This window comes from Parus major, chromosome 11, assembly GCF_001522545.3.
Source record: "Parus major isolate Abel chromosome 11, Parus_major1.1, whole genome shotgun sequence".
NCBI lineage: Eukaryota > Metazoa > Chordata > Aves > Passeriformes > Paridae > Parus > Parus major.
Window position 1 is genome coordinate 9,280,382 of NC_031780.1, and position 27,623 is coordinate 9,308,004.

The window sequence follows — 27,623 nt, forward strand, 5'->3', positions numbered from 1 at the left end:
TCCCAAGCCTGTCTTTGGAAAATTTGTGATCAGGGATTTAGAAAAACAATATTGACCAACAGTATTCCCTGCTTGATTGTTTTCTGACTTTGGCAGAGAGAAAGGAAATTAAAAAATGGATTTTCATTTTAAAATGTTTCAGTGGCATGCAAGTATCTTAAATTATGGTTTTTTTTCTGAGTCTCAGTGACTAAAAGTAATAAACCTCTGACACCGGTGCCTTCTGAAAATGTATGCAGTGTCATATATTTTGGTTAAAGTCAATTTCTGTCTGTGTAAGCTGAGAACTAAATCTTTGCTGAAAGAGAAATCAATGGTTTGATCACACATTTTTGCTTGAAATAACAGTAAATTTCACAATTTGATTTTAACATAACCATGCAGAAAAATAATTAATGGGTGGCCGAACTTTGAGTCTCCTTGTGTGTATAAGGAGAAATTAAGACCAGTAGATGTTGAACTTTCCAGTTTGGTTCAATGTGGATTTATGTAATGTGGAACAGCTTTCATTAGAATGTATAAATGTTTCCACACACACTTTGTAGACATCTAGGAAGAAAATTATTGACTTGTTTTAGTTCTTTTTTGCAGAACAGAGAAAGGGGAGAAGCTGTATGTGCTATAAAGAGTTTTAATACTTGCAGGAGTGAAGGGTTCTAGTGTTTTGTTTGTGTAATGCCATTGCTCTGGTCAGTCCCAGATACTTCAAAACTTCATGAATATTAGCAGTATTATCACTGTTTTTATAGCTGAGGAAGGAGAGTGTTATTCTGTCCTCTAGGAATTGCTTTTGATTTATTGCTGGAATTACACATTGCTGGATTGTGCAAGTAGGCATTTCTGGATCTCTTTCAATTCTAGCAGTTCACTCTTAGATTTAAAGCTGGTTTCTCGTAGAACTCTTGAAAAAAAGGTCCTTGTTTCTTTAGTTACTATTTTTAAACATGTCATGTCAGTTTTCTCTTCGTTCTCTTCGCTTGTACAAGAACGCAATATTTCAGCTTTTTGACAGCATGCTTGATTTGTCTTATGATAAAGAATCAGATGTTTTCTCACCTTTCCAAGCCTTCAATTTTCTTTTCAAAGATAATTTTTGTTGTGCTTCTCCATTTTAAATTAACTTAGGTTATAAATATTAGCTTAGGTAAGAAAGCAAATTGAAATTTCATGTTTATTTGTGTGAATCTGAGATGCTAAAGAATCAGGGATGCTGACACAGTTGTTGGATCTACTGGTACCATCCAGTACCTCATCTGCTTCTTTTGCTTTGAGTGTTGAAATATGGTGCTACTTAAATTCCTGCTTTTAGAGTAAATTAGGGAAATATCAGAAGAGATAACATAGATATGTAAAAACTGATAGAAAACTTGGTTTCAATAATACTTCCAGGAAGACAGAATTATTCCATTATTATAAGTAATCCCTATTTAGTTTTACTTCCATAATAATCTGTTAATGCTCAGCCTTAAAGACTTGCCAGTTGACTGAAGCTTGGTTAAAGCAGTTGATGGGAGAAGGAAGAGTAGTGGGAAAATTAAAATTTTGTAAACAGGCTGTTGTGGAACAGTAGAATAGATTCAGTGTTTCACATAAATTTGTTTTGAAGTATCTTTAAATTATCCAACTTTAAATTGTTTTAATACTAATTTGTTGGTTTGAATGTTTGACATCATTAAAAACTGGCATACAAAAAAACTTTGTTATTCAGTCTTTCAGATGCATTAAAATAATTTAAACCATGCATTTCTTACTTGAAGGCAGTAGAGAAATAGAAACAATTGAAGGCTGTGCCTTAATAAAATTGAGATCTGCTTAAAGAAAGAAGCACCAAGGAAGGTCATTATGTTCTGTATGTTCCAAGTATAAAATTGGTATGGAGACAAGTGAGTCTAACAAAATGTACCTTTGGAAACAGTGCTTTTCATTACTGATGTGGAAACATAAGAAAATGGTTTTAGTTATAGTAAAAAGAGTTAAATAAAATAATTGTTATCTATTCTTCATTTATGTTGGGTTAAGAGACACCTTTTCCTGTCTGATCTGTAAATTAAGAATAATGTCCTTATGGCTATTATTACTTGTGGCAAAATTAACAAAGCAAAAGGAATTTTTTGTAAAATGGAAAACAATGTATCCTTGGAGAATGTACAAAAAACCCCCAATGTATCCTTAGGGTATCTGTGCTATGCATCTTGATTCGTGTTCCTAGAAGGTCCTGATTATTTCCTTCCAATTGTGGTTGTGAAAAATTCATTGCATTACTGTAATTATTTTGCTGAAAGGAGTTCAAATGTAGAAATTAATTTGCCCACTGCATCCAGTGGACACCAAAAGGTTGTGAACAATCTCCTGAAGGCTGAGAGCTATGTAGGTTTCCAGCTTTTGGGATTTTGTTTTTAGCTGTCTGCCAAACCAAGGAGCAGCTGCCCCTGCAAAACTTTACCTTGAATAGTACTGACAAAAACCAAAAATTTCATTTCAGCTTTTAATTGACAGAAGTAAATTCTTGGTACATAATAGTTTTCTTTATACTCTTTTTATGTGCATATTTGTCAGATTTTATTTAAATAATTTTATACACAATATTGGGATAATCTGTTACATTAATGCACAGCTTAAAACAGTTCTTATTTACACTGATCACAGAAAGACAGAGGTATGAGGACAAATACTTTACATTCACCATCTTAATCAGCATTTTAAGTATAGTTAACCAGCACACATCACACACATCCATATCCATATTTATAAGAAATGGAGTTTTTTCTAATTACACACGGGCATGTAGGTGTCTCCCTTTGAAAAAACCAAAAATTAATGAAAAATTTTTGAAATGCCATTTCCCCCAGATAACCAAAGACTTTAAAAAAAAAAAAGAAAAAGGCAAAATTGACCTGCAGATTGCACATTTAATGGAATCAGGCATGGAAACATGGTGGCTGTGTTTGGACACTTCTGGTCACTGGGGCACTTTGGAGAGTATTTTTACTAGTGGCAAGTTTTGAGCTCCTATGAAGACTTATTCCTGAAAACTGCAATGTGTTCTCTTGCTTTGGAAGTAGATCTACTGGACACTAACACATTTGATTTAATATTAAGTCATCTAACAACACAAAATTGCAGCCAAAGGATACTCTGGATTTTTTTGGGTTTTTTTTAGAATATAAATTAAAAACACATGACTTCATTCTCTGAGATTAAGGCAGCAATGGAGAATATTGTGCTACAATGTGCATTAGCTGTAGGTAATGTTCTATTCTCCTGTATCACATTTTTACATTTATAATCAAAGGCCAACATATTATTGAACTAGACTGGCTGACTACAAAATCTTATAATGGAGAGATAGGTCTTGTGTGATAACCTTGTTACATCAAAGTTGAATTTCTCGCCTTACAATATACATATATTCTATGAAAATTAAAAAAACTGGTAAAAATATGAAAATATTTCCTATACAGAGGTACCCTTATCTAAGTTAAATTCTAGTCACTGCTATAAAAAGGCATTAAAAACTAAGTAAAACACTGGTGTAAACCAAGTAAATGCTCACTGTAAAGCTTTTTTATTTGTAAGGCAAATCTTCATCAGACCTATTAGGATTTATTTTCAAAATGTACTGTTTGGAGGTTTTCCCTTTGTAACTGATATTGCCCATAGCAAAGGAGAGCTAAGTCTTGCAGAAAGGTTCACAGAGTGCAAGGTAAATTACAAATGCAGGTCACCTGCAAGCTTGATGCCTCTTGTCAGTAACCAAGAAACAACATGACACCTTCAAAAGAAAACCAGCTTAAGGCTTAGTAATTCTCTTAATTCACTAAATTTATTCTGTTTCCTTATAATGAAATTAGGCAACTCATGTTTATACAGCAGCTAAAGAAACGCCTTAAGAAAGGAGGAAAGCAAAGCACACAGGTGGCTCAATCTTGCTGTCAGTGCTTGGGCAGGAAAGGCTGCCTGCTCTTATGGAAATCAATGTATGGTTAATGTACACAAGGGCTGCACTGCTGCACTGAGACTCTTTAGCCTCTGCTCTTCCCAGCCACTCTAGAGACCTTCATGTCTTTCTAAGAGCAGAGTTTCACTGAGCACAATCATATATGTGTCATTTCTATTCTTCTGGTGTCTTCAGTTTCTTGGCCTGCTTCTGCCTGTCAGTCACACTGTGACTGCAACCTGTCTAAGCACATTCTGTTTTTTAATGGTGAAGGAAAGCCAATTAAATGCTGTACTTAAACACTGTTATATTTTTTTACTGATTGAATGTTTTTATTGCCCATGTAGCTCTCTGGAGTAGTCTCTGATGAATTTAGATGTACCTAAATTTGACCAGTACCACTGTACAAATTAATAATTTTCCACTGATTAGCTGGATAAGCCCACAGTCACCAACAGGAACATGGATACAAATCAGAGGAAGGTAGCTGAGAAAGTCTCCCAAATTGTTCAGGGGTCTAATCTGAAACATCAAGTTAGCCTTCACATTCAGAAGATCAGGTTCTTACATGAGGTGATCTGCGAACCACAAATATTCCTAGTACTGAGAAAATAAAGTGTGTTAGAACAAAAAAGTCTTACTTTACTTCTCCAAGAGGTTCAGACTTCACACAGTTTCTGCAGGTAGGGCTATATATTGTAATTTTTTGAACTGTGATAGCTTTCTAATGTCTGAGTCCTTCAGGCTCAATTTAAAATGTTTTAACATGGCACTGCAGATGAAATATTTTTAAGTCTCACCTCTTTTGAAAGTGTTGAACTCCAGTTTTGGTTTGGTTCTTAGGAAAGAAATTCTGAAATATTTTCCAATTCCTCATGAAACTTAGCAAAGCAGTCCAGGATATGAATGAAAGCTATCTACTCCTATAAAAACCATGTCTGCTAATTAATGCTGTATGAATTAGAAGAACTGCAAAAGAGACATTAACAGCAAAAGAACTTTTGATGTGGCCTCCTACAACCTAGCAGAACAAAATAAACTTAATTCATGTCAAAACAATAGCATAAGAAGTGAATGTATATACAAAATGTTTGGGCTTGACCCTTTTAAATAATAACACTTAAATGGTATTTTGCTGAGAAGAAATGACCAAGTACAGGAAATTTCATCTGGGAAAAGTACATACAACACACATTGCACGTGCAGTTAGGGAACATGCTCAGTAGTAACAGCCAAGTAATTCTCCTGCATTCTATATTTAAAATATCATGTTTGATCCTGGATATCCTGCAGAATCCCTTTCTATGGTGAGATGTCTTTCAAGTGTTGCCAGAGCATTTGTCTCAGGACATGGCAGAACACAAGAAGGACTGGCAAAAAAAGGTATAAATCAAATGGGCTCAATAATAAATAGCACTACTGCTTTTTGGACTATTGCCTTGAAAGGCCCAATGTTTCTTCCAGAAATCTAAATCTGTGGAGTTTTAGTAATGTATCATTAGAATAGTTCCAAGGATGTGAAGAATTATCTGGCTGAATGATGGCAGGGAGGGGTGCAAAGAGAGAATGGAGACTTTCTTTCCTTGATACGAACTTTTTGTGGTTTGATGAAACATTATGGATCACAGGCAGCTCTTTTTCACTGGACAGAAGAAAGGTCAGAAGAGAGATACTGATATATGACAGCTGCTTCCTTTATCAGATTAAGAATAGGCTTTTGAGGAACTATTTTCTAGAACTGTCAAATGAGCTCTTTAGTTGCTTCACTGAATTCTTCCCACAGGCTTGTTACCCAAACAGCCAACATAATCAGCAAGCAGATGATTCTGCAGCTTGCACCAAAAATTTTCTTCTTTAAAAAGTGGCCTGCCTACTCAGTCAGCATATACATGCAAATCCATGGGGATATTCTGGGAGAGTGGAATTCCCCAGAGAGGGTCTGTTCTTGAAATAGGTGCAGCTGAGGGAAAGGTTGAGCTGCTGGGCTGAAAAGTCAAGACAGAATTAGGGGAAGACTTGCACTTAAGTGACATGGATGATAAAGACCTGACTGGAGGCTTTGGTCTTTTGTTTTTTAACTACAAGTGTTTTAACTGAAGGGAGAGGAGTATCTTTGTGGGATTTTATATTTCCCATATTGAGAATGTATTTGGGAGCCCAAAGCGGGTGCCTAAGAGGAGGTGGGTGCCTGTGCTATGGCTTCTTATTGAACTGTCTGTACCATATCACTGAGTGGAAGAAATGAACATAACCTGGTCTTCACAGAAGTATTTGTCATTTTATAGAGGCTAGTTTGTGACTAGTGGCATCATTCATCATCCAAGAGGCTTGAGGTAGTTCATCATCTTACTCTGTGGAGAATTGAAGACATTTGTCTCCAGGACAGAAGTCGTATTATTTGGGGGGAGACTTTCTTTGGACAACATCTTGAATTTAAAGTCTACCTATGCAGTCATGCACTGTGTATTGTCTGTTTCATTCAGGCTAATTCTGGTAATAAGATTCCTGCTTTCTTTGATAAGACTTTTTGTCTTCTGTATAGATTGCAAGTTCTTTACCTAGAAAACCTCAGAACAAGGTGGCAGTAGTGCAATGTAGTCCTGAGCTATAAATACTACACTAGACAAAAGAAGTTATACAGTAACAGAAGTAAAAATAATGTGGTAGATAATTGCCTTGGGAATCAGTATTAAAAATACAATCAAACCCAAACACACTGGCTAAAGCTGATTTCACTCCCATGTATGGTAGCTTTGCTCTATGTCAGAGCAGAGTGGTGAGAAAATGTAACTTTTCCTGTGTGGGTTGTGCTGTAGGGATGGGATGGACTGTGTCACAAGTGTACATTGGTGGAGGTTTTCAGCATTTCCAATCATGAGCCAACCCAACAATGTATAAAGTGACAGCCTATTAAAGCTCCACATTAAATAACCCCTAGAAGTTTCAAAACTTGGTAATTACATCTATGCTAAGAAGCTTTTGAGCCATGCCAAGACAGTGACTGAAGCAGCTGAATTGTTGAAAAGTAGGTGTTAAAACAATGGAAAGATTCTCATGGAGTTTGGCAAACAATAAAAATGAGATTAACTGGGAAGCTGGTGGGATGATTTTTTTTAAGCCTTCAACATCTTTTCACTATTTAGCCTCTTGTGTAATTACAGCATTAGATCTGCAACTTTTGGAGTTCCTTTATTATTGAAATATATTTAATAACAGGGTTTAAGCAGCTGTTGGCCATCAGCAGGGCCAGAAAATAAGACTTCCTTTATAATTAGAAGAAAATATTCTTTGGGTTTACATCCCTGTTTAAATAAAACTACTGTTTGTCACAGAGACTCTTCAAGAGAAGGACAACACTTGATTCATTCTGAAGTATTGAATATGTTGGAGGAAAAGAATGAATAAGGAGAGAAATTTCCCTTTCATTACTTTGAACAGAAATCAATGTTAAATAGAAAAAGCCCAAAAGCATTGGCACTTTAAAACTTGGCTATTTTAAAACAGAAAATAACTCAACAAATATTGTTTTATAAATAAAAAAGGCCCATCCATTTAAAAGGTCTTTTTTTAAAAAGAGGAAGCACTACATACATTTAAAAGGCAAGCTCAATTTAATGTATAGAGACAAAACAAAATCAGAGGTAATGTCCAGAGGTAAACTCTGGCTTGGATCCAGCTGAGAAGCTACTGCCTCTGAAAATTACTGTAGACCTAGTGATAAATAATTACAAGAACTAACTCAAAGCTACTGAATATAGTGATCACTTGAAAGGTACTACAGTGACAAGTGACCACAGAATAAGAACAGCACCCAAATGCAGAGTTTGTTCTGTATCTTCTACTACTTTGCATAATACTACTAGAGAACAGAGCTGGAATAGGTTTAGAGAGCTGACTGTGCCTAAAATATACTTTTAAATTATTAAAAAAATCTTACTACATTTTGTAAGGTGAATCCTGATTAAATTATAATAATAACATGTTCACAGCAGGGGAGTAAAGCCAGTTTGGTTTTTTGTGCCACTTGGTAATTATATAATTCTAAAAACTATCTCTTCTTATGTATTTTACATTCTTTATTTGGAACAAAATACAACAAAAAGATGAGAGTCTGTCTATTTGGATGTAACTTTCATGCTTAGCTATAAAAGTCTGCAGTGTGTAGATCATATGATAAAGCCATTTCAGTTGTTGATATAAGGGAATATCTCTTGCATGAAGTACACTGTGATATAAAGCTGTGTTCTGCTCTAGTAACTGTAACAGGAATTCTCTTCCTGCTGCTCTTCAGCTTCAGTGTAATGAAACTGGTCAGAAAATGGCATGGACATGTACAGCAAAGACAGTGTTCTTCACCAAGAGAAGGAACTAATAACAAACCACTGAAAATGAAGCACTGAGTCTTTGTCTCACAAGGATGCAACCTCACATCCCTAAGGACAGCATGAAAAGAAAGCTAATGACATGAGTACATAGTTAAAATTGCTCTTTTGTCATAACTGAGGTGTACTCTTTCCTTAGATCTAAGAGTGTTCAGGTGTTGTTGGTTTAAAATAGATTGTGGCATGAATATCTGAAGAAGTTATTACTGTCAGAAAAGTTTAATTCACTTTTTCACAATAAAAAAGCACTTAACTTATGCTGATTGCTCTATTTGTCTGCTCCCCCTTCCTCCTCTTCTGCCTATAGCAAAACTCACAAGTTTTGGTCATGTAGGGATCTTATGGCACCAAAGGATGCAAGAAAAATTAAATGGAGTCTTTAAAGATCATTTGAAGCCAAGTAATAGAAGGGAGGCATTGACAACAGAGAGCAGATGTCTTCCCTCAAAGAGTCAGTAGATAAGCTCTGGGCCAGCCTGGTCCAAGCATAAATGAGGGAGCTTTGAACTTGACTTTTCTGTTTTCTTAGTTTAGCTGAACGTGGGCTTTTTCCTTGATCTGTTGGTTGTCATATTGTTAGCCAGTGTTGGAGCTGTAAGGAAACAGAAGTGGTTGTTAAATTACATCATTGATTCAAATGATGATGCTGACAGATACATTTCTTGACAAATCAAGAGTTACAAAGAAGTTTCAGGATAATGGATCGATAATCCACTCAGTGGCTAAATTTCTGTGCAGTCCAGTTTGCAGTGAGAAATGCTCTGAATGTAAAGGCTACTTAGTCAGCTCTCAATTCAGTTTTAAAATTAAGAACTTCCAGACATAAATGAGAATAAAATATTTGTATTTGTTTGGTTACAGTAGTCACTGTTTTATTTACAATCTTAAACATTGTGAACAAAACACTAAATATGCTTTAGCACTAACAAAGCCATTTCTAGCTGTTCATTGAAGATGGCAGCAAATTAAAATGCTGTCATGTTTGGCATGGTTTAAGGTAACTTTAATACTTTGCTTCTGAGGACAGCCTTTTCTAATTTATGTGAAATTAATTTGCTACCTTTTTGCCATAGATTTGTGTTCACCAGCACTGTGGAATGGCTGTTTATAGCCCTTTCACACAGGAACATCTGCCCCTGGAAACACTGAGTTACAGCAGGAACAGTAAATCATCTGACAACTGAGGGCAGAAACAGAAGAAAGAGAAGGCAGGAAGAAGTGCTGTGCTATTTCATATTCTTGGCCACATCAAATAAATTGTGGTCATGAAACAGGAAGCTTATTTGTGCTTTCATTCTACATCCTATAAATCTACACAGATGATTTCCTTTAAAAGCCAAAATTTACTTCAAACAATATCTTTCAGAATAAGCAAAAGCCAGATTTATTTTTCAGTATCAACATACAAACCAGCACTATATTATCTAGGTCATGTTTTGTGGAGGTGTGTATAATTCTAGTTGCTTTCAGCTTTGAAGACAGAAAGTGGTCCAGAATGAATGCTGATAAGTGTAACAAGCTTCATATTTGCATCCTTTTTATCTTCTACAAAAAGGAGTTTCAATAAGCTTATTTTATTTGCTAAAAGGAAAGCAATATTTGGAAACCCATAGTATATTTTCTGTGGCTTATGAAGTCTCCAGAAATGTTTTCAATCAACCCTTGTCCTGTGAGGAAAGCCAAGTCCATGTAACCTATGTCCATGACATTATAGGTAAGCTCTGACACTGGATATTTTTTTGCTGTTTACCATGTGTTGTGGGACATAATTGCAGTGTTGGAAACATGACTTCAGATTGCTGTGCAGTAACTGAGTGAGAGGCCATGACCTCTTCAAATGCACATGGTAGTTTGGAAATACCTTTGTTTCTTGTTGAGATCTCACTGTATTCACACAGAACCTAAAATATCAGATTCAGGTGATCTGTAAAATTGAGTACTTAGTCCCAAAAGCCTTCCAAAAGGGCTGATGCATGTGGTACTGAGCCTCCTGCATCTTGTCATGCTGGCATAAATAAAGAACTACAGACCTGCAAAGGCATTCACCACGAGGAGATTGGTGCAAACCTGTAGTTTTTGCTAAAGACAGGAAAGGGTTGGTATCAGGAAAAGAAGCATGTGAAAGGTGCACAAACCTTAAACTGCCTGACATTTCCTTGGGCCACGAGTTGGTGCTCATTTTCAGGTGTGATGCAGTAAGCTAGTCTCTAAACCAGACAGGAAGAAGAGGAAAAAGTCAGCCATATGAACTGGGATTATGGATGTAATCCCCAATCTATAGTGGGGAAGTAGCATGAACTTTATTTAAAATGGTAACTTAAATCTTTAATATCACTGCACCCTGTGCCTTTACTCAGTCACTGAGAGAATAAGCCTATTATAAGCCCTTGGGTGTTAGCCTTTAATATAAGAAGCAACAGTAGAAAGTTTATGCAAATACTAAGTCCAAATATTTAGCAAGTGCATATAGAAAAGAACATCAGGAACAAATTGGTATCACAAGACTCAGATCACCTAAATTCATGCTTTTCTGTTAGTGGTGTAAGAGGGTTGGACAGTCCCAGAGTGGGAGAGGAGGGAGGTACTGGTATTTCCCAGCTCATCTCCCTTGTCTGCCCCGTGCTGTGCCCTTTGAGATCACATGCAGATTTTGGTTTATTAGGAACTTTCAACCAGGTAAAGGAGTTCCAATTAGATTAGGTTCATACCTTTCCCCATCCTTTTAAGAGTGTTAATTTGGGGCATCATATCTTGAGCTAGTTACTTGGATGTCATATATTAGCCTTTTGCCATAGAGCTCATGGGGAAACTGAGGAGTTGCTCTTTGCAGGAGCAGTAACAGACAACCAGAACTTGCTAACAATACAGATAAATGAGAGAATGTGGTTTTGGCCAAAGGCTTCTGCATCCTCATATCAAGTAAACTTGAGCAAGAGGAAAAAAGCCTAATGGACCGGCTTTTGTCAATTATTCCTAATTATCTCAAATTATTCTTTGAGACTTAAATGCTCCTAGAAAATGTGTTTGTAACCCTCCCCCAAACAGAACAAAACAAAGGGCTTATAGAATTGCTGGAAATGAGATCTAGAAATTGTGCACAACACTCAGAAGTGGGACCTGAGGAAAACAGGGCAGCTGAGGAGTTCCCACTTTGGGGCACCTTTCTGAGGTGAACATTACATGAGAAGATTGTAATGTTACAGAAACCTTTGTTCCTCTGGGTTTGCTGGGCCAGTGTGAGTGGGATGTGACCTGTCTTTGTAAAGGTTGAGACACTATTTTCTGCTTAATTCTGTGTGTGATGTTGGTTCAGTGATTTGCCTAAGAGCATCAAAACCTTTCTACACCACTGTGTAAGTGTATCTCTAGGAGAGGAGAGCAGTAGAACCAGTTTTAAGTCAGTGGGTTTAGATAAAATTATAAAAAAATAGGTGAGATTGGTGTACAATGGTGAGGAGGCTTCTAAGCACCCTTAGATAATAGTGAGGGTAAAGTTAATATGATGGGAAAAATGATATGGTTAGTGAACCTTAATACTGTGCCATTTTGAACTGACAAATAAAAGTACAGAACACTTTGAAGACCATACCTCATAGCTGAATAAGAAGATACTATAATTTGTACATTCTTAATAACAAAAATTTAATCTCATCAATTGGATCAATTACATGCATAAAAAATAATTTTTCACAATTATTATGGTGCTGTCTGGAAAGCTAATTTCTGTCTAGAAACTCAAACAGAATGCAGTAATCCTATCTCAAACCACTGATCCACCTGACAGATGGATTCAAAAGGTCACTCGTAAGTAATAAGTTTTGGGAGAGAAATAAACTGCCAACTTAGACCCAGCCATTTCATTTCACAGCAACATTAAATGACATTTGATTAGTGTTCCACTTACTTCTTTAAAGGTTCCACGCACATTCATAAATTTATAGATGATATAGGCAGGCACAAGGATCATTGAGGATAATGCTATTCCCCAGCCAATGCGGTTTGCCCACAGAGGGAAGGTGTAGTCATCATAGGTCAGAGGCTTGAAATTTATTATGCTGACTATCACGACAAACTAGAAAAGAAAGTATAAAATTAACCACAGTTTCAAGAAAAAACTACACAGAATCTATTTGTTTTTACTTTCTTTGTTTCCCAGGAATATTAGACTTCCTTTAGAAGCTTTGTACCCATTTTTCAATGTGAGGCATAGTGCAAACTGCAGCATGATACATGTACTGAGGAAAGGTAGAGCAGCCTTATGGCCTGGAAAACAAAGTTTTTTTTTAATTCCTATGCTTCCCTGTCTAGTGCTAGATGCAAGAAGGAAAGAATGGGGTACCACCCTACTTCTGTCCTGTTAAATCCATATGGGTTGTATAACATGCAGATATCCTTGATTTGGTTCTTTGGGGCTATATATTCTGCTCCACATTTCAATTTCCAGTTAAAATATTTTGAGCCTAGGGTTTCAAAGACTATACCAGGATAGTGTGAGTTAAAGGAAGATGATAGTGTAGAGTCTGGTTAGAAAAACACCAGTTCTATTCTCTGATTTTTCTTGGGATTACACACATAGCTGCAGATAACATGGAGAAAGAGCCTCAAGAACTTCCAGATGGAAAAAAAGAAGTGTGCATTGTGTTAGCTGAGAGATGTAGTATTTTCAGATTTATGCTGACCCTTATATTTTTAGGCTTTAGACTAGGAATTTATTGTGGCTCTTTTACCTTAAATCTAAAGATTTAAGACATCTTAAACTACCTGAAAGGCTAACTTAAACTACCTGATGGGCTCTCTGCCTTTAGCTAGATTGTTACAACACTCATGATAAAATGTAAACTTTCAACTGTCTCTTTGTGCGCAAAACCTAAGGATTCTTGCTCCAGAATTTTCCCATTCTGCTCGAGTCAGCCTCCCTGAATGCTGCAGGATATAGTTCCACACAAGTTCATTTATAGAACTGTGTTTAAAAGGATAATTAACACAGGCTTGCTAGGTGCTTATGGATGAATTGGGGTTGTAGCTTTTATATTTAAAACATGTAGACTTGGCCTAAAAGACTACCCAGCATATATTTGCAATACCAGTACTGCTCGAAGATTGCACAGCTTTAGTGCAAATCATTGTCTCTTAAAATCATAGCAAGGTCAAATTTCTGTATTGTTATCCTGACCTTTTGATTTACAAATATGCACTGGAAGAGATTAAAGTATAAAACTCTAGGTTAGTACTGAATCTAACCTTTACACAAAGCATCCAAATTCACACTTTGGGATATTTTTCCCTAATGCAATGGAACACTTTTCTTCCCAACAGACAGCTTACAAGGAATATTTTATACAGTTCTTCAGTGTTTCACACAGCTAATTACAGATGTATTTTAATTTTTCTAAGGTGTCGATTTTGGGACCTTGGTATCTGCCTATCAAAAATAAATTCTTGCTTATTACATAATCTCTTATCCCTGGCTACCTTATTTTCCCAATGGAATGGTTTGTAGTTAATATGCAGAGGTGCTGCAGGGACAGGGAGAGCACTGCCCTAAGTGTTCATTAAGAAAAGCTACCTTCTTAAAATGATGCTAAAATGAAGGAACAGAGGAAGACCACAACCACCACAACTTCTCTTTCACAACTGAAATGTATATTATGGTAATAATGATTATAATACAAAATTAATCAGCATATAATTTCAAGGAGAAAAATGAATTAAATTGGAGTGTCTTCTATTCATCCCAACAATTTATGGCACAGCAACAGGTATCTTGCTCTAGGTATCTACTGTATATTCTGGGAAGCAATGCACTAGTATTCTTTCCACAATGGAATAATTATCAGCACTTACCAACAAAAAAGCAGGGCTAACAAATTTCCAGCACAGCCTCCAGTAGAGCCCTGGTTTGAAACCCATCATCTGTTGGATGTCTTCACTGAACCTGTCCACACCTAGAATGGATGTGAGCATGAGACTGACTGCAGTCTAAACTGATGAGATGCTGGCATGCCCAAAACATCTTTTTCAGAAACTAGACATGAATGACTTCCAAATCAGAAGACATAAGAAATAACAACATTAATGTCCTTTCAATGTCTAGATGTCTTTGACATCACTGTATCTGATTTAAATGCCTGTGAACAATTAAGGCTTCCTGCAGACAGCAGCATTATCTCTGAAAAGAAGCATTTCACAAATATCTAGAATTTAAGTTGTAAATAGGATGCAATTTTTAAAATAGTTATGGAGTTTTGTGACCTAATTCCTCTACGTTGATATGAGTCCGCTGCAGGAAATTGTAAACCCTTACTTGCACAAACTGCTTGCTGATCATGAGGTAGATCCATATGATTCTTAATTTATCAAAGGAGATTTCTTTGTTCAACTTAAAGGCATATTTAACTTTCAGTGTTTCATTGAACACCACAATGTTCTTTACATCCATTACAATTATAATTTCATATTTACGACTTTTCCAGAAAACTTGGGCAACTCTTCTGTTTGTTGTAAATATGTACAAAACTACATCACTTCAGAATGGGATGATTAACACAACGATTAATGATTAATGGGATGATAAAATGGGGAAAAAAGTATCCTTCTGTGCTTTCTGTAAAAAGAAAACAATCTCTGACTTTACACATTATATTATTATATACATATTATATATTACACAGATATTGGCTCTGTGCATTCTGTCATGTAAAACTATTTGTTTATAATTTATTTTGCTCAGTGTGTTCAGGAAGTTCACTTTTAATCATGAACCCATTAGGTATACAGCAGAAATGCAGCTTTTTACCACAAATATTTGTTTATTAGAGATGAAGTATAGTTTTCCATATAGATTAGTTCTCTTTATGTGGATCAGTTCAGTACAATTTACTTAATTTATTTAATGTAAATAATTGGGACAGCTTGAGTTAGTCCATTGTATGTAATAGGATGCAAATATTTTCGGGTGTGGACATTTAAGTATAAATGTCTTGAAAAAATTCCAGCCCTCAGTATTATGTCCAGGTGAAGAGAAATAGCCAAGAAGGATCTGCAAATGCTCTTTAAACTTAATCTGATTCTATTTGCAGTGCTTTCTGTGAACTTTAAAGTGACTGAATTTTAACTGCTATGAACACTGACTGAAATTTAACATTGTGTAGAAGGTCAAAGACAAAGTCTATGTATATCAGAATTTTATTCATATGTTTCCAGACAGATGCACTTGGAGCTCAGACAGTGCTTGGTGCCCAATTTCTGCTGAAATGGGGGATGAGTAGGCCATGCTCTCAGACTGCACTTTTCCACAAAGTGCTTTCTCAATACTGCAGGTTGTCAAATAATTGTTCTAAGAATCAACCTTTAAGCAGAACAGCTATAGCTACAGATGATGGTACCTGTAGGATTTGGTTTCAGAGGTACCTAAAATTTATTATCAGAAGCTAGTTAAATACCCAAAAATAGAACATTCATCAGAAAGATGATAACAGGGTTGCACATGAGGAAAATTGTTAACAGCTTAGCAGTCATAACCAAGGTACATCTGCACTGTAAAGCAAACTAGCTCTCCCTTCTCTTACATACACAGTTGGCCTTTGCAAGAAGAAACTTTACAGTAAATGATCATAGGTATAATTTGAACAAAATTTCCATGTTTTTAGTCTGTGCCAAAATGTCAATGCTTGCCTTTAGGCTGGCTTAATATTCAGCTAGGTCATTAAGGCAAGAGGGGTCTATCAGAAAAAAGAGGCAGACAAGATCATGCCAGATTTAATAAGTTTAAATAGCACCTGGGGCTGTAATAAGTTCTTTATAAAGCAACAGGTCATGCTGTGTCAGTAGAAACATCTGTCAGCTGCTCAAAAAAATGAATAGATATTTTCCTGATTATGGGGAGGCTGCAGGAAGAAATGAAAAAAATGATAAAAGACAGAGAGTGTAAAATAAAATTTTACTAACTTTGGCCTGATTTGTGAACCACATACAAAGCTTAGATACTGTAAAGTGCAGTAAATCCTGTTTTAATAGTAGCAGAAGGTAATTTGCCCTTAGAAACTGAAGAAGCCTCTGCTTCCAAGCTAAGCTGTGATCACTTGTCCATATTCAGCTTTTACAGGGATTAAAGACAGTTGTCTGTGAAATAAAGTGCCTTCATTATTTTGAGAGACAACAGCCTGTGTGCTGCTTGCTCCATGCTGATGTTGGGTGACAGAATTAGTGCATTAAAGCTAGAAACTATTCCTTTAGTAGAACAGCTATTGAACAGCTTTATGCATGAATGACATTCTTTCATTTCACTCACTCTTCAACAGTTTTTTAACTGCAAGATAAAGTTTGTTTGATTAGAAGAACATGGTGAGCAGAATGGATGGATAAAAAGTGACTGAGGTAAATAGCAATAAGAATCATAATGTTTAAGAACCCTCTGAATCATACATTAGCCATGAACACTGTGTCTGAATAAAAACAAAGATGGTTTTCAAGAACAATCTTATTGGGAATCAGGGCAACTAATTCAATACAGACTTAAAGGGAAGATGATTTGCAGGCTGCTGTGACATTGAAACCTGGTTATAGTGAAAAGACATGTGATCAGCCAGGAACTAAAGCATGAGAATAAAGGACATTAGGAAGGAAAAGAAGAGGTCATTTTTTATAGGTGGCTTTAGCACATCACTGCACTCTGATTGGCATAGAGTGATAGTGCCAGAGGTCAACTAAATCCTCCTAAAGCTTGCCATATTTGGGATAAAGTAAATCACTACTCCCTTTTGTGGCATAAATTAGGATTAAATATTAGAAATAGACTTGCTGGTACCTAGTATGTTTCGTATTTCATACCATTCTATGAAATAAAATAAATAAACTACCAGTGTTTTACAGTGGAGTAGAATATTGTCTCAAACAAAAGGGATTAATGTAGGAATTATTATAACTCTCCAAGCACTACCTTTATTTGCATTGTGTGGGGAGTGCTTGAGACTGGCCCTGGGGGAGTAATGAAAAGTGGAAACCAATGAGTCTGTATTTAGGCTAATCAACTTTGAAAGCACCAAGTCTAAACCTGCTACTGCAAGTCTTCAGCAATACTAAAAGTTGTAAAATACTGGCAAAATCCCATCCCATCACAGTCCCTTTCACAAGGCTGTTTGCTTTGGCTTTGTGCAGGGTCTCAAAGCTTGGCCCACTGAATGTCTGCATTCCTGTCACTGCTCATAAATCAGGTGAAAATCTCTCTATGAAATCTGACTTGTCATGGTTTCATGTACACAGGGCTATGCTGTTCTCTCTTAAAATGATGTGTAAGCCTGTCAAAAGCACTTGGAATTTCAGAAAAGCTTTTGCACATGCAAAAGGAAGAGCTTACCATAAAACCAGGAAACGCCAATTGCCTCCATTAGAACAGCAAACAATATTGAAGTCCCAGCTGCAAATGTGTCCAGAAGCGTGAGCACATAAATTCCACCCTGCAACAGGGAGTTAAAAGATGCAAGAAAGTGAATTTACAAAGAGAATAATCTCAGTATTTTTGTATCTATTTAACAGAAATCTGCTTTACTTGAAGCATTATCTTAACCCAAGTATTTTAATATGGATCTGATGCTGCAGACACAGGACCATATCTGCACACAAAAAAGTGGAATCAGACTTGCAACTCTTCTAAAGAGGCTTCTTTTCTCCCATGTCCTCACTTCTCTGGGAAACAGAAACCTCAGCTTAGATCAATGACTTCTCTTGGCACTTCTGTTCAGGGGAAGTTTGGGGAAACGATCAGCAGCTTGTAGGGCAGGGCCTGTCTGCAGCAGTTAATGAAGAACTTCCTAAATTAATGGCAGGAATGGAGCACTCCAGGAGTTTCCATAGGCCATTATCAGTCAGTTTCTTCCTCAGGCCATTTGTTCTGCAGGCCAGAATCTGCACTGTTGGTCTGATTTCCCTTTTCCCTGACTGCCTGCATCTCTCTTGCCCACTGTTCCTCCTGAGGCAGAAGATGATGTTGATTCTGTCACAGCACAGCAAGAAGCTGCTGTGCCCTCTTCAGTCTCTGGGCTGGGGTATTTGCAAACCTTTGCTCAGTGGATACAGCCAACCTTGTCTTCCTTCACAACAGCACATTTTGTGCTTCAGTGGTTCATGACTGAGAGCTGGAAAGGCATTTTCTGAAGTCATGTTTCATTTTTTTAACCTGCAATTTGACTACGTTTTGCCGTGTTTTACAATGTAGTCTGTTACCTGCGTAAATTATTTCTCATTTTACTGAATTTCAGCTAAAAAGGAATGGAAAACATTTAGGTCCAGATTTGTTTCAAAATGAACCTGGATAAAGTGTGTCAGGAGACTTTCTGTCGCATGTAAACATCTGAAGGAATTATTTTCTGTGTTTTCAACCACCAATGGTATAAGTAGCACCTGTATTGTTTAAATCTGTAGGTGATTTTAGTCTCTGTAATCAGCTGCCTTTTTATTTTTTTAAAGATGTTTTTTTCTGAAACAGCTGTGCATATTTACAAAAAGAGGGAGAACAGTACTTAGGCCTCTTGGTTTTTAATTCTATGGGGACTTGTCCGGAAATGGAATGAACTTTGGTTGCTCTTTTAGAAAATGCTGCTTATTGAATGACACTTGAGATTGACCTCTTGTTTTTGCTCTACACCTGCTCCAAATTAATGCCTTTGCAATCAAACTTACCAAAGTGAATTACTAATATGATTTTGTAAGTAACATGTTTGTTTCAGAAACAGCTACTTTTGAAAAGAAAGCCTTAAAGATTCAGGGGGCAAAATCAAACAATTTCATGTGATGTTCTCACAAGGGTTTTCCTTTTTATTTTTTATACATCAGAAATGTTGTTCTTTAGTTACATAAACCAATACATTTGGGCTATTCTAGACAGTTTTGGGAATTCCAGTTAGAGGAGTGAACTTAAGTCTAAACAGGTGCCACTATTTAAAAGCTGGAGTTAGGTCATTTTCTGAAATAGCTTTAGCTCACTTGGAGGCAGTGGAATTGCACCCACTGACACCTGTTCACCTTCTTAACACTGAATTTCTTCTGATACTGTACTTCAGGAAGTTTTATTCCAGTAGAAACTTTAAATAAAGAGGACCATGTTCAGTTATTAGGGATCAATAGAAATAGTATGGTATTAAAAGGATAAATATTTTAAATGACATATCTGTTTTTAGAGTCTCAAATTTTCCTCAGTTTGAGGAAACTGTAACAAAAATATTGGGGTATTTTAATGTAAAAAGAACTTAGTTATTCATAAACTTATGTCATTTCAGTAATCTTAATAATAGATGTGGAAACCATTTCTAGGAATGGAGAGAGGTTCAGCTCATCTGCTTTCATGGTGGTTTTCTCAAGTTTCTGTTGTTTTCTGACAGTTTTGGCATCTTTGTTAACAATTCTCTCTGCTTTTTTTATGGTAAAAAAAAAGAGAAAATTATTTTCTGCCTAGAACACTGTGATTCTCATTCCTTAATTAATTGTAAAAAGCCAGAGGAGACAAAACATTCCACCTGATAGTAGTGATAAATGCAGGTTCCTAAATGTTCAGGATAAGGTTTCTGTGCTTTATATGGTGTTAAAAGAAGTCAAGATCTATGTAGATGAAGGAACATTAAGAAACAAGATGGGGAGAGGAGTTATTCTACACTTCTTCCATAAGAAGTGAGGGACTCTTACCTTCTTCGAGAAGAGAACAGCCAGATGGTCTGGTCACTTGAAATTCTTAGTTCCTCACAGAGGAATAAGCACTCTACACAGTGCTATTTATTGTGACTAAAAAATTGAAAACCAAACCAAACAAAAAACCCCAAATGAACACAAGAGAAAACACACAGAACCAAATAAACTCAGCAGTAACACAGAGGGCTCTTTAGAACAAAGACTTGTAGGCTTGGTTGATAGCAAATGATCTTTTGTGATGTGCCAAAAACCAGAGAAACTTCATACATGTAAGATTAAAACTGATGTTCTGAACAGAAATTTTCTAAGATCTAAAATTTATAATAAAAATAGTCATCTGAACCTATCCATATTTTAATGGCATTTTGAAGGCAACATTTTGATGGAAACTTTTGTTGTACTTACATTGGTAATGCAAAAAAGGGCAAGTAGGAAAGTGCCAAAAGAAACACCAAAGGTGAAGAGCTTTCTGTGCTGCTTCAGGAGGTGGAAATCATCTGCCAAGCCAGTGATGACAGCCTCCATCCCACCCATCTGAGGAAGGGAAGGCAAAAACTCTGGTTAAACACTATTGACTGTTGGAAACACAGGCTGAAGAATGCAAAGCAGTTTGTGCAATTAATACCCAATTTCAGATTTCTTTCAGCTGTAAGTCACTGGTGGAATGAGGCTTTGTTTTCTTCTGGCAAAGGACTGAGCCAGGGAACTGGGCATCAAGAGGGGTGGTTGTTGCCTCCATAGCTGTATCCTCTGAGGAGTCTTTGCTGACTCAACAGAACAATAACTAGACAGTACTTTGGGGAAAATAATATGCATTTTAATATACTCTGGGAAAAAAGCTGTGAGCTTAAGTAACTAAGCTCCTTAAGATATTTCTTAAATAAAGACAGGCACGACAAGCACCTAAAGGAGATACAGTTGAACAAAGATTCACATTAGCCATTGATTAATGAAAGCTGGTTTGACAAAAATCTTTACAGACTTGGATGAATTACTACAAAAGAAGCTTGATGTAATTTTTATATTTTTTTGCTGACAACATGAAAGAATTTTGCTTTGCTTTCTAGAAGTTAGTGAGGAGCATTAGCCATTGCTTTGTAATACAGGAAAGGTGCTTTCCAAGATTTCATTTAAATTGCTGGATTATGTAGGTGGTTATGAATTTTAATTTCTTTTCATTAATGAAAACATTCTGCCCTCACTCCAACAATGAAAATTAATTTCAATCTTTTATCATAGTAAATAAAAGTTTTTAATATTTTGGAGAGGCTTAATTCTATGATTTTTGTGATGTTAAGAAACTGTGGCAAGACCTGGTGTGCTTGGTGCAATACAATAGTTAGTTAGCAGGTACTGACATAGCCTGTCCCTTTCTTATAAACCTTTGATTAAAATATTCCTGGTTGAAATGAGTAACAGAGAATTATCACCATAATAAGTACTGGAGGACCTGAGTTTTCTTTAGGAAATTATGACAAATCTTGAGCTGGTAAATACTCCTTTTAAAAGGAAAAAAACTAAACTTGGCCATAGTTCATAGCTATTTCACTGTATTTTAATTAGCTCCAAAAGAAAGACTTTTCTCCATCTGTAGGAAAATTGTGTTCTGCAATCTAAAGCCTTGTGTCTTTGTCACTTCTATGTTTCTTTACATTGCCCTACACTTAACTGCTGTTCCAAAGTTAACTGTTGTGGATTTAGATACTTCTGAGCATGAATTTTCTTCTTCTTCTTCATTCTCTCCTTTTCCTACTGGTCATTCATCTCCTTTCGCTGTGTTAAACCCTTCATTTCAATCCTTCATATTTGCTTACGTTGTTGAAAAATGGCCAAGCTACAATCCCAGATATACTCTTCCTTCAAACTTTTGTCTTAGGATCCAGATCTTAGTCTACATAGACAAACTTCATTGGACCTTAGCTGGAATCCAAAACTCCAAACACTTAGGAAATATTCAGACCTGAATCTGACCTTTACAGCTCAGCCCTCACTCCACAAGATCTCATACAGCTATTTGCCAATGACTATCAAAGATCCCTGCTGCAACCTCATTTTTTTTTTTAGTTTTGCTCTTTTCCATGTCAATTAATTCTTTCCCTTTGTTGTCCTTGAAAATAAATGAATTTTCCTGATGTTGGAATACTAAGAAAACCCCTACCCTACTAAAGAGGATGAAAGTTTGTCCATGGTTCTCTATTTCTTAAAGACCCTATCTGGTTTTCCAGAAATTTATCAGCCTTTAAGTTAAATATAACAGGATGTCTTGAGGCCTCTTTGGTAGAACAAAGCAGTATAAAAGTCATCTGGGGACTTGGAATATTTTCTGGGGATCTTTCCTGGGATGAAGTTTCTGTGCTCCTGAATATCATGGTGTTATAAAACTCATCACATTAAAGAGCAAATACACTTGTTAGATTAGACATTTTACAGTACGTTTACAGGAAAATGAAACCACTATGGAAATATTCTGGTGTGATTTTAAAATTGTGATTAAATTTACAGTAAGTTCTGTATCTTGGCTTGTAGAAAAACAATGGGAGGAGCACCTTCAAACATTGTCTGTTTTGAGCAGATTAGTGGATTTCAGCACATATAATGATCCCTTCTAGAAACCACTCTACTCAATGTCTTACTTTTGTTTTTCAAGCAGGGCTCCAAAACCTTTTTTCAGGTTCACAGATGTAATAGCTATAGTAGTGTCATACCTTTAAATAGTAATAACTATTAAATAATTTAAATAGGAATAACTAAGGGGTCATAAATACTTTAAATAGTAATAACTGTTGATGAATAGCCTCTCTGTAAAGTCATAAAAAAGTAGAAGGGAGGAAATATTTACTAGCTTGTCAAAGATTTAATCATTTCCTTAACCTCTTAATGATGGAAAGTCTTTATAATACAGCAAGTAATAGTATTGCTATGTTGTCTATGACTATGAAAACAGATTTAGGAAATGTACAGAATATTTACTTGAAATTTAACCCCCTGCTTAAGGCTGATGCCTCTCTACTTCCAGAATATGACAGAAAAAGAGCAATGTTAAGGCTAGAAGGAAAAAATACTCACAGAACTGTCAATGCCAAGAGTAAGGAGCATGATGAAGAACACCACAGCCCAAAATGTAGATCCTGAAAGAGTTGAAATTGCCTCTGGGTACAGGATGAAAACTAAACCAGCTCCTGGAATAGAAAAGGGGAAACAAAGGTGTCACTACATGATGTTTCTTATCTTGACAAAAGTGATCATTTTAATAAGATAAATCATGACTAAGTTAACTTTCATTTTAGTCCTTGTCATGCTCTGAGTACTGGATGAAACAAAATTTGCATTATAGCAAAATATATCTAAAATGCTTTATTTATTTACTTATGATGATTTGGTATTAAAAAATCCCTATCCCATTGTTTTCCACTTTGAATAATATTTTATGGTATTTGCAACTTTACTAGCTATTTTTCATCTGTGTAGTGGAGAAGGAATTATGTGGATGTGGACTTGTCTGTTTGGCAAGAGAATTCTTGGATGTGATGAGAGGTGCAGAAGCTGAGACCATGGGTGACCTGTTCCCTGTGAAAGGACAGACATATAGAGCTGTTCTTAGCAGAACCATCCAAACCAGTCACCTGTGGCACTGAACAGCAATACTTTTGTAAGATACTGCCCAGTGGTTAATTCGTGTTTGTTGAATGGGCAAAACCTGCTGGGGAACCTCAATTGATGAGAAGTGAGGTGAATCAAAACCATTTAGAGTTCACATTTTAACACGGGATTTAAACACAGCATTCTAGTTCCAAGAAAGTTGATTCAGTTCACTTCCATGAGATTTCCACACACTTGTTAGAAACAAATATAAACACATTTACAAGGAAATGATGGGGGAAAAGAGTTAAAATTAATATAGAATTAGCTTCCTACCTTCAGTAGCTACATCCTCAATTTTAACTTTGTGCTCATGAGCCATGTAGCCCAATATGGAGAAAATTGCAAATCCTGAGATGAAGCTTGTGACACAGTTAATGGTGCTAGTCAGCAAAGCATCCCTAACCATGGAGAACATGGAGAGAAAAAACATGAAGAACTAGATAGGTATTTTCTTTAACATTTCCCCCCCCATATTTCAGTTCACAATGCATTTTTAATTCATGTACTTTCTGATTTTATATTTCATTGGAAAAGTAATGCTTGTTTTCATTCTAAAATAGAATGTTAACAAAACATCTAAATGCTGGAATTTCTCAGAAGCTGCAGAGTAATTCTGGTTCAATTTCCACGGTGGTGATTCAGCAGAACACCTACAAACTGACTTGATTTAAAGTGCATTCCTAAACTGGAGCACAATGTAAAATATCAGAAATATAATCCCAAAGCACAGAAACCCTTCTGGAAGCTGGAATCTTTCTGCTTTTAGCTCCTGCACCAATAAGATTTCATCCTGTGTTCACTGTTGCGCTTAATGGTACTTTTGAAAGGCAAACACCAGCACAGTTTACACAGCTGTCTAAAGTCCAAATCTAATCCCATTCTGCTTTGGAAAGCAGCAGATATCTTGGCAGGTTCCTGTTACTAAAATTTCAGTAAGGAAGACAGTGTTTCAAGATTTGGGTTGGTTACTATGCCTACACAAAACTCACCATCATTAATTTATGACTGAAGAGAAAAAGATAGCTTAAAATTTATTTCAGCTGCAGTCAGAGTAAAATAGTATAATTTTGCAGCAGCAATGGAAGAATAGGCTCTTACCTGTAGCAGTTGTTGTCAAACTTATTGTAACTGGCAAATGCAATTAGAACACCAAACCCAGCTCCTAAGGAGTAAAATATCTGAGTAGCTGCATCAATCCATACCTGCATAATGACACCAACATTGCCAGTGTCAGTTCAGGCCACAAGGATACAGCAGGAGAAAAGCAAGACAGCAGGCTTTTGGAAAACATTCATGCTAACATGTCTGTCCCATGGAGCATGGCCCTGGTCTGGAATGGCCTGACCTGAGATGGGGAGGCTGGAGCAGGGACAGGTCCCCAGAGCGCACACACACTGCTGCCCTGCTCTAAAAAATCAGATCTAATATATCTATTCAGCAGTGACTTTCTAACAGATCTAAGGAGCTTATGACCTCCAACTGCATTGGGATTTTAGTGCTACACTTTTATATTTGGCCTAGTGGAAAGGAAGAGAGTGCCTTATCCCATGCTGACATGATATGTGAAAGCACTTAGGTTGGTGATCTTTTCTCAGCATAGATGATAGATGCTTTCAGCTGCTGCCTGCTGGACACTGTGAAACACTTATGGTGCTCTGTGTTTGTAGAAAAACTTAATTTTATGAACTATGGAGAGCTGATTACCTGAATGATAACATGAAGAGCAGTCCATATAAGTTTTATTGCTAGCCAGTGGATTGGAGGATATAATTTTCTCAAATTGTAGTCCATACAGGGTTTTTAGGTATCATGGATTTCTCTCAATGAATAACAAAACAATCCTGTAATCTTAATTCCTTACTTATTCATTTTATATACCAGTTACATCTTAATATTGTATTTATACTACATACACTTAATATTACAATAGTCAATATTGTATTTATAATACTGTACTATTATTGTCTGTGAATATTTTCACACAAAGGTTCAGATCATATAGGACTCTACTCTCTGAAAAGCATTTATGTAGATAAGAATGCAGAAGAAGGGATGCAGTCTCCTATGTTTGTTCTTGTTTTTTGTAAAATTCAGATAGCTTTGATGTTAACAAAATTCCTGAAAATTTTTAACATCGATTTTGTTAAACTCTAACCATATCTGCATACTGCCCCCATAAGACACTTGTTTTTACCGGTTCTGTGTCTCTTTTGCATCCTGCTAGTGCAGCTGTACTCAGCCTTTCTCACTGTTCAAGCACCCTTAAGCAGGTGCTTAAGTCCTGTTGACTCAAGTAAGAGATTAGCTCTTGCTGCCTCCCAAAGGATTTAAGCACATGCTGAAGTATCTGTTGAGTAAGAGTCTTGGCTCACAGTAGCTGATTAGGAAACAAATTGTGAATATCAAGGTGAAGGGAAAGCAGAGCAGAAACCAGAAATTCCTTTACAATTAAGATTAAATGCAAAACATTCCGTTTGTTGTAAGCAAGCAGGATGTAAGGCAGCAGGGCTTCTGCAGTTCATGCTCACATTTCTCATTTTCACGGCTTCTGATAGATGCTTAATCTAATTTTTTTTTTTATGATTGGATATTATTTTTATATGTATTAAAAATAAACAAATAGGAACATTTTACAGCAGGCAGTCATCATTCTTTCCAGCCTTCTTCAGTGTTTATGCTGTTACAACTTTTGTGTATATTCAATGCAGTGCAGTTTGTGGCTCCACAAAATGGGGCACACCTTGTCAGGGTGCTCTGGGGGCTTTTAGAAGAGCATTGGCAGAGCCCTCTGTGAGTCATTAATGTTTGTGACTTAGGATGTTTCTTTGTTAGATTCTTCATTTGGGAGAAATAAAAAAAAATCATATATCACATCTAGGGATGCATTGACATAGAAATAAAGCAGGATTCTCTTCTTTGGAGCCTGAGGACAAAGATTAAACACACAAGGCTATTGCAGCAGCAGGGATGCCAGTCTCTGAGAGGGGAAGGGCTGACATGACAAAGCAGTTAGTGGCACTTCTCAGCATAAGTGATCTTTAGTCTTTTATTATCCTAGTGTAACTTTTTGTTGTCGTCTGAAAAATTTAGCCTTAGAAGCAAATAACTTTAGGGTGGTCTAAATAGCAGCTGCAGAAATATTAAGCCAAGAAAGAGCAGCACACAGAATGTCCTTCCAGAAGCAGAAGGCAGAAATGATTATGGAGGCTTGGTACAGCTAATACAGCTCCATAGACATCTGGTTGAAATTGTGGTGTTTATTTCCAAACAGCACTTAAAATGTATAAGAAAAATATAAGCACCTGTTTTGTTCATCTTTGCATCTTTGTATTTATGTGTATGCATAAATGTGAGTCACTGGGATGGCTACTGCCTTGTGACAAAGGTAATGAAAATCCAATATTTGAAGTTTGATTGGATTATTCCAAAATAGACATGGGGTTTGGGTCTGTTTTTGAAGAAATGCCTGTTTTCAAATTTAGCAGTAAAAAAGCCACTTGGATGTATTTTTTAGCGAAGAATATAAAAAACATGTCTGTATTGTAACACTTGAGGTCTTTTTTAATAATTCAGGAAAAATCAAGATAGGATTCATAGGAAAGGTACAGTGCAATCATGGACAGACTGCAGAGATTTCTGAAAGTTGCAATTTTTCAAGATGATGCATTTCCTTCTAGTAAGATGATGTCTTTTTTCAGATTTATAACCATCTGAATGGCCTTGTGACCCATCCATAGAGATACTACTGTCCAATAAATGGTTTATGCTAATTTTAGGACAGTAGGGGGTAAAATATCTCTGAAGTATTTGTTCTTTGTAGGTTTGAAATGCTGCTAATTTCATGTATTAGTGACTGTATGTGTAGATTTTGCTTTACAATGTATGAAGTAAGTCATAAATCCAAGTTACTCCACAAATTGGTTTGGATATGCTCAATGATACAGTGAAATGTACATTACTTTCAGTAGTAAGATAAGAGCAGC

At 36.3% G+C, this 27,623-nt stretch overlaps 1 protein-coding gene across 1 annotated transcript in view; it reads right to left on the reverse strand.

The window, feature by feature from the left end:
- Positions 1 to 2,471: 2,471 nt before the first annotated feature.
- SLC6A2 (solute carrier family 6 member 2) overlaps positions 2,472 to 27,623 on the reverse strand; it is a 59,493-nt gene continuing 34,341 nt past the window's right edge. Inside the window, exons 6-14 of the mRNA XM_015640358.2 lie at positions 24,739 to 24,842; positions 23,914 to 24,038; positions 23,065 to 23,177; positions 20,404 to 20,532; positions 17,675 to 17,774; positions 14,164 to 14,264; positions 12,224 to 12,391; positions 10,455 to 10,526; positions 2,472 to 8,911 (exon numbers count right to left, since the gene is read on the reverse strand). Coding sequence (XP_015495844.2) covers positions 8,888 to 8,911; positions 10,455 to 10,526; positions 12,224 to 12,391; positions 14,164 to 14,264; positions 17,675 to 17,774; positions 20,404 to 20,532; positions 23,065 to 23,177; positions 23,914 to 24,038; positions 24,739 to 24,842 — 936 coding nt within the window. The 3' untranslated portion in view covers positions 2,472 to 8,887. The remainder of the gene's footprint in view (positions 8,912 to 10,454; positions 10,527 to 12,223; positions 12,392 to 14,163; positions 14,265 to 17,674; positions 17,775 to 20,403; positions 20,533 to 23,064; positions 23,178 to 23,913; positions 24,039 to 24,738; positions 24,843 to 27,623) is intronic.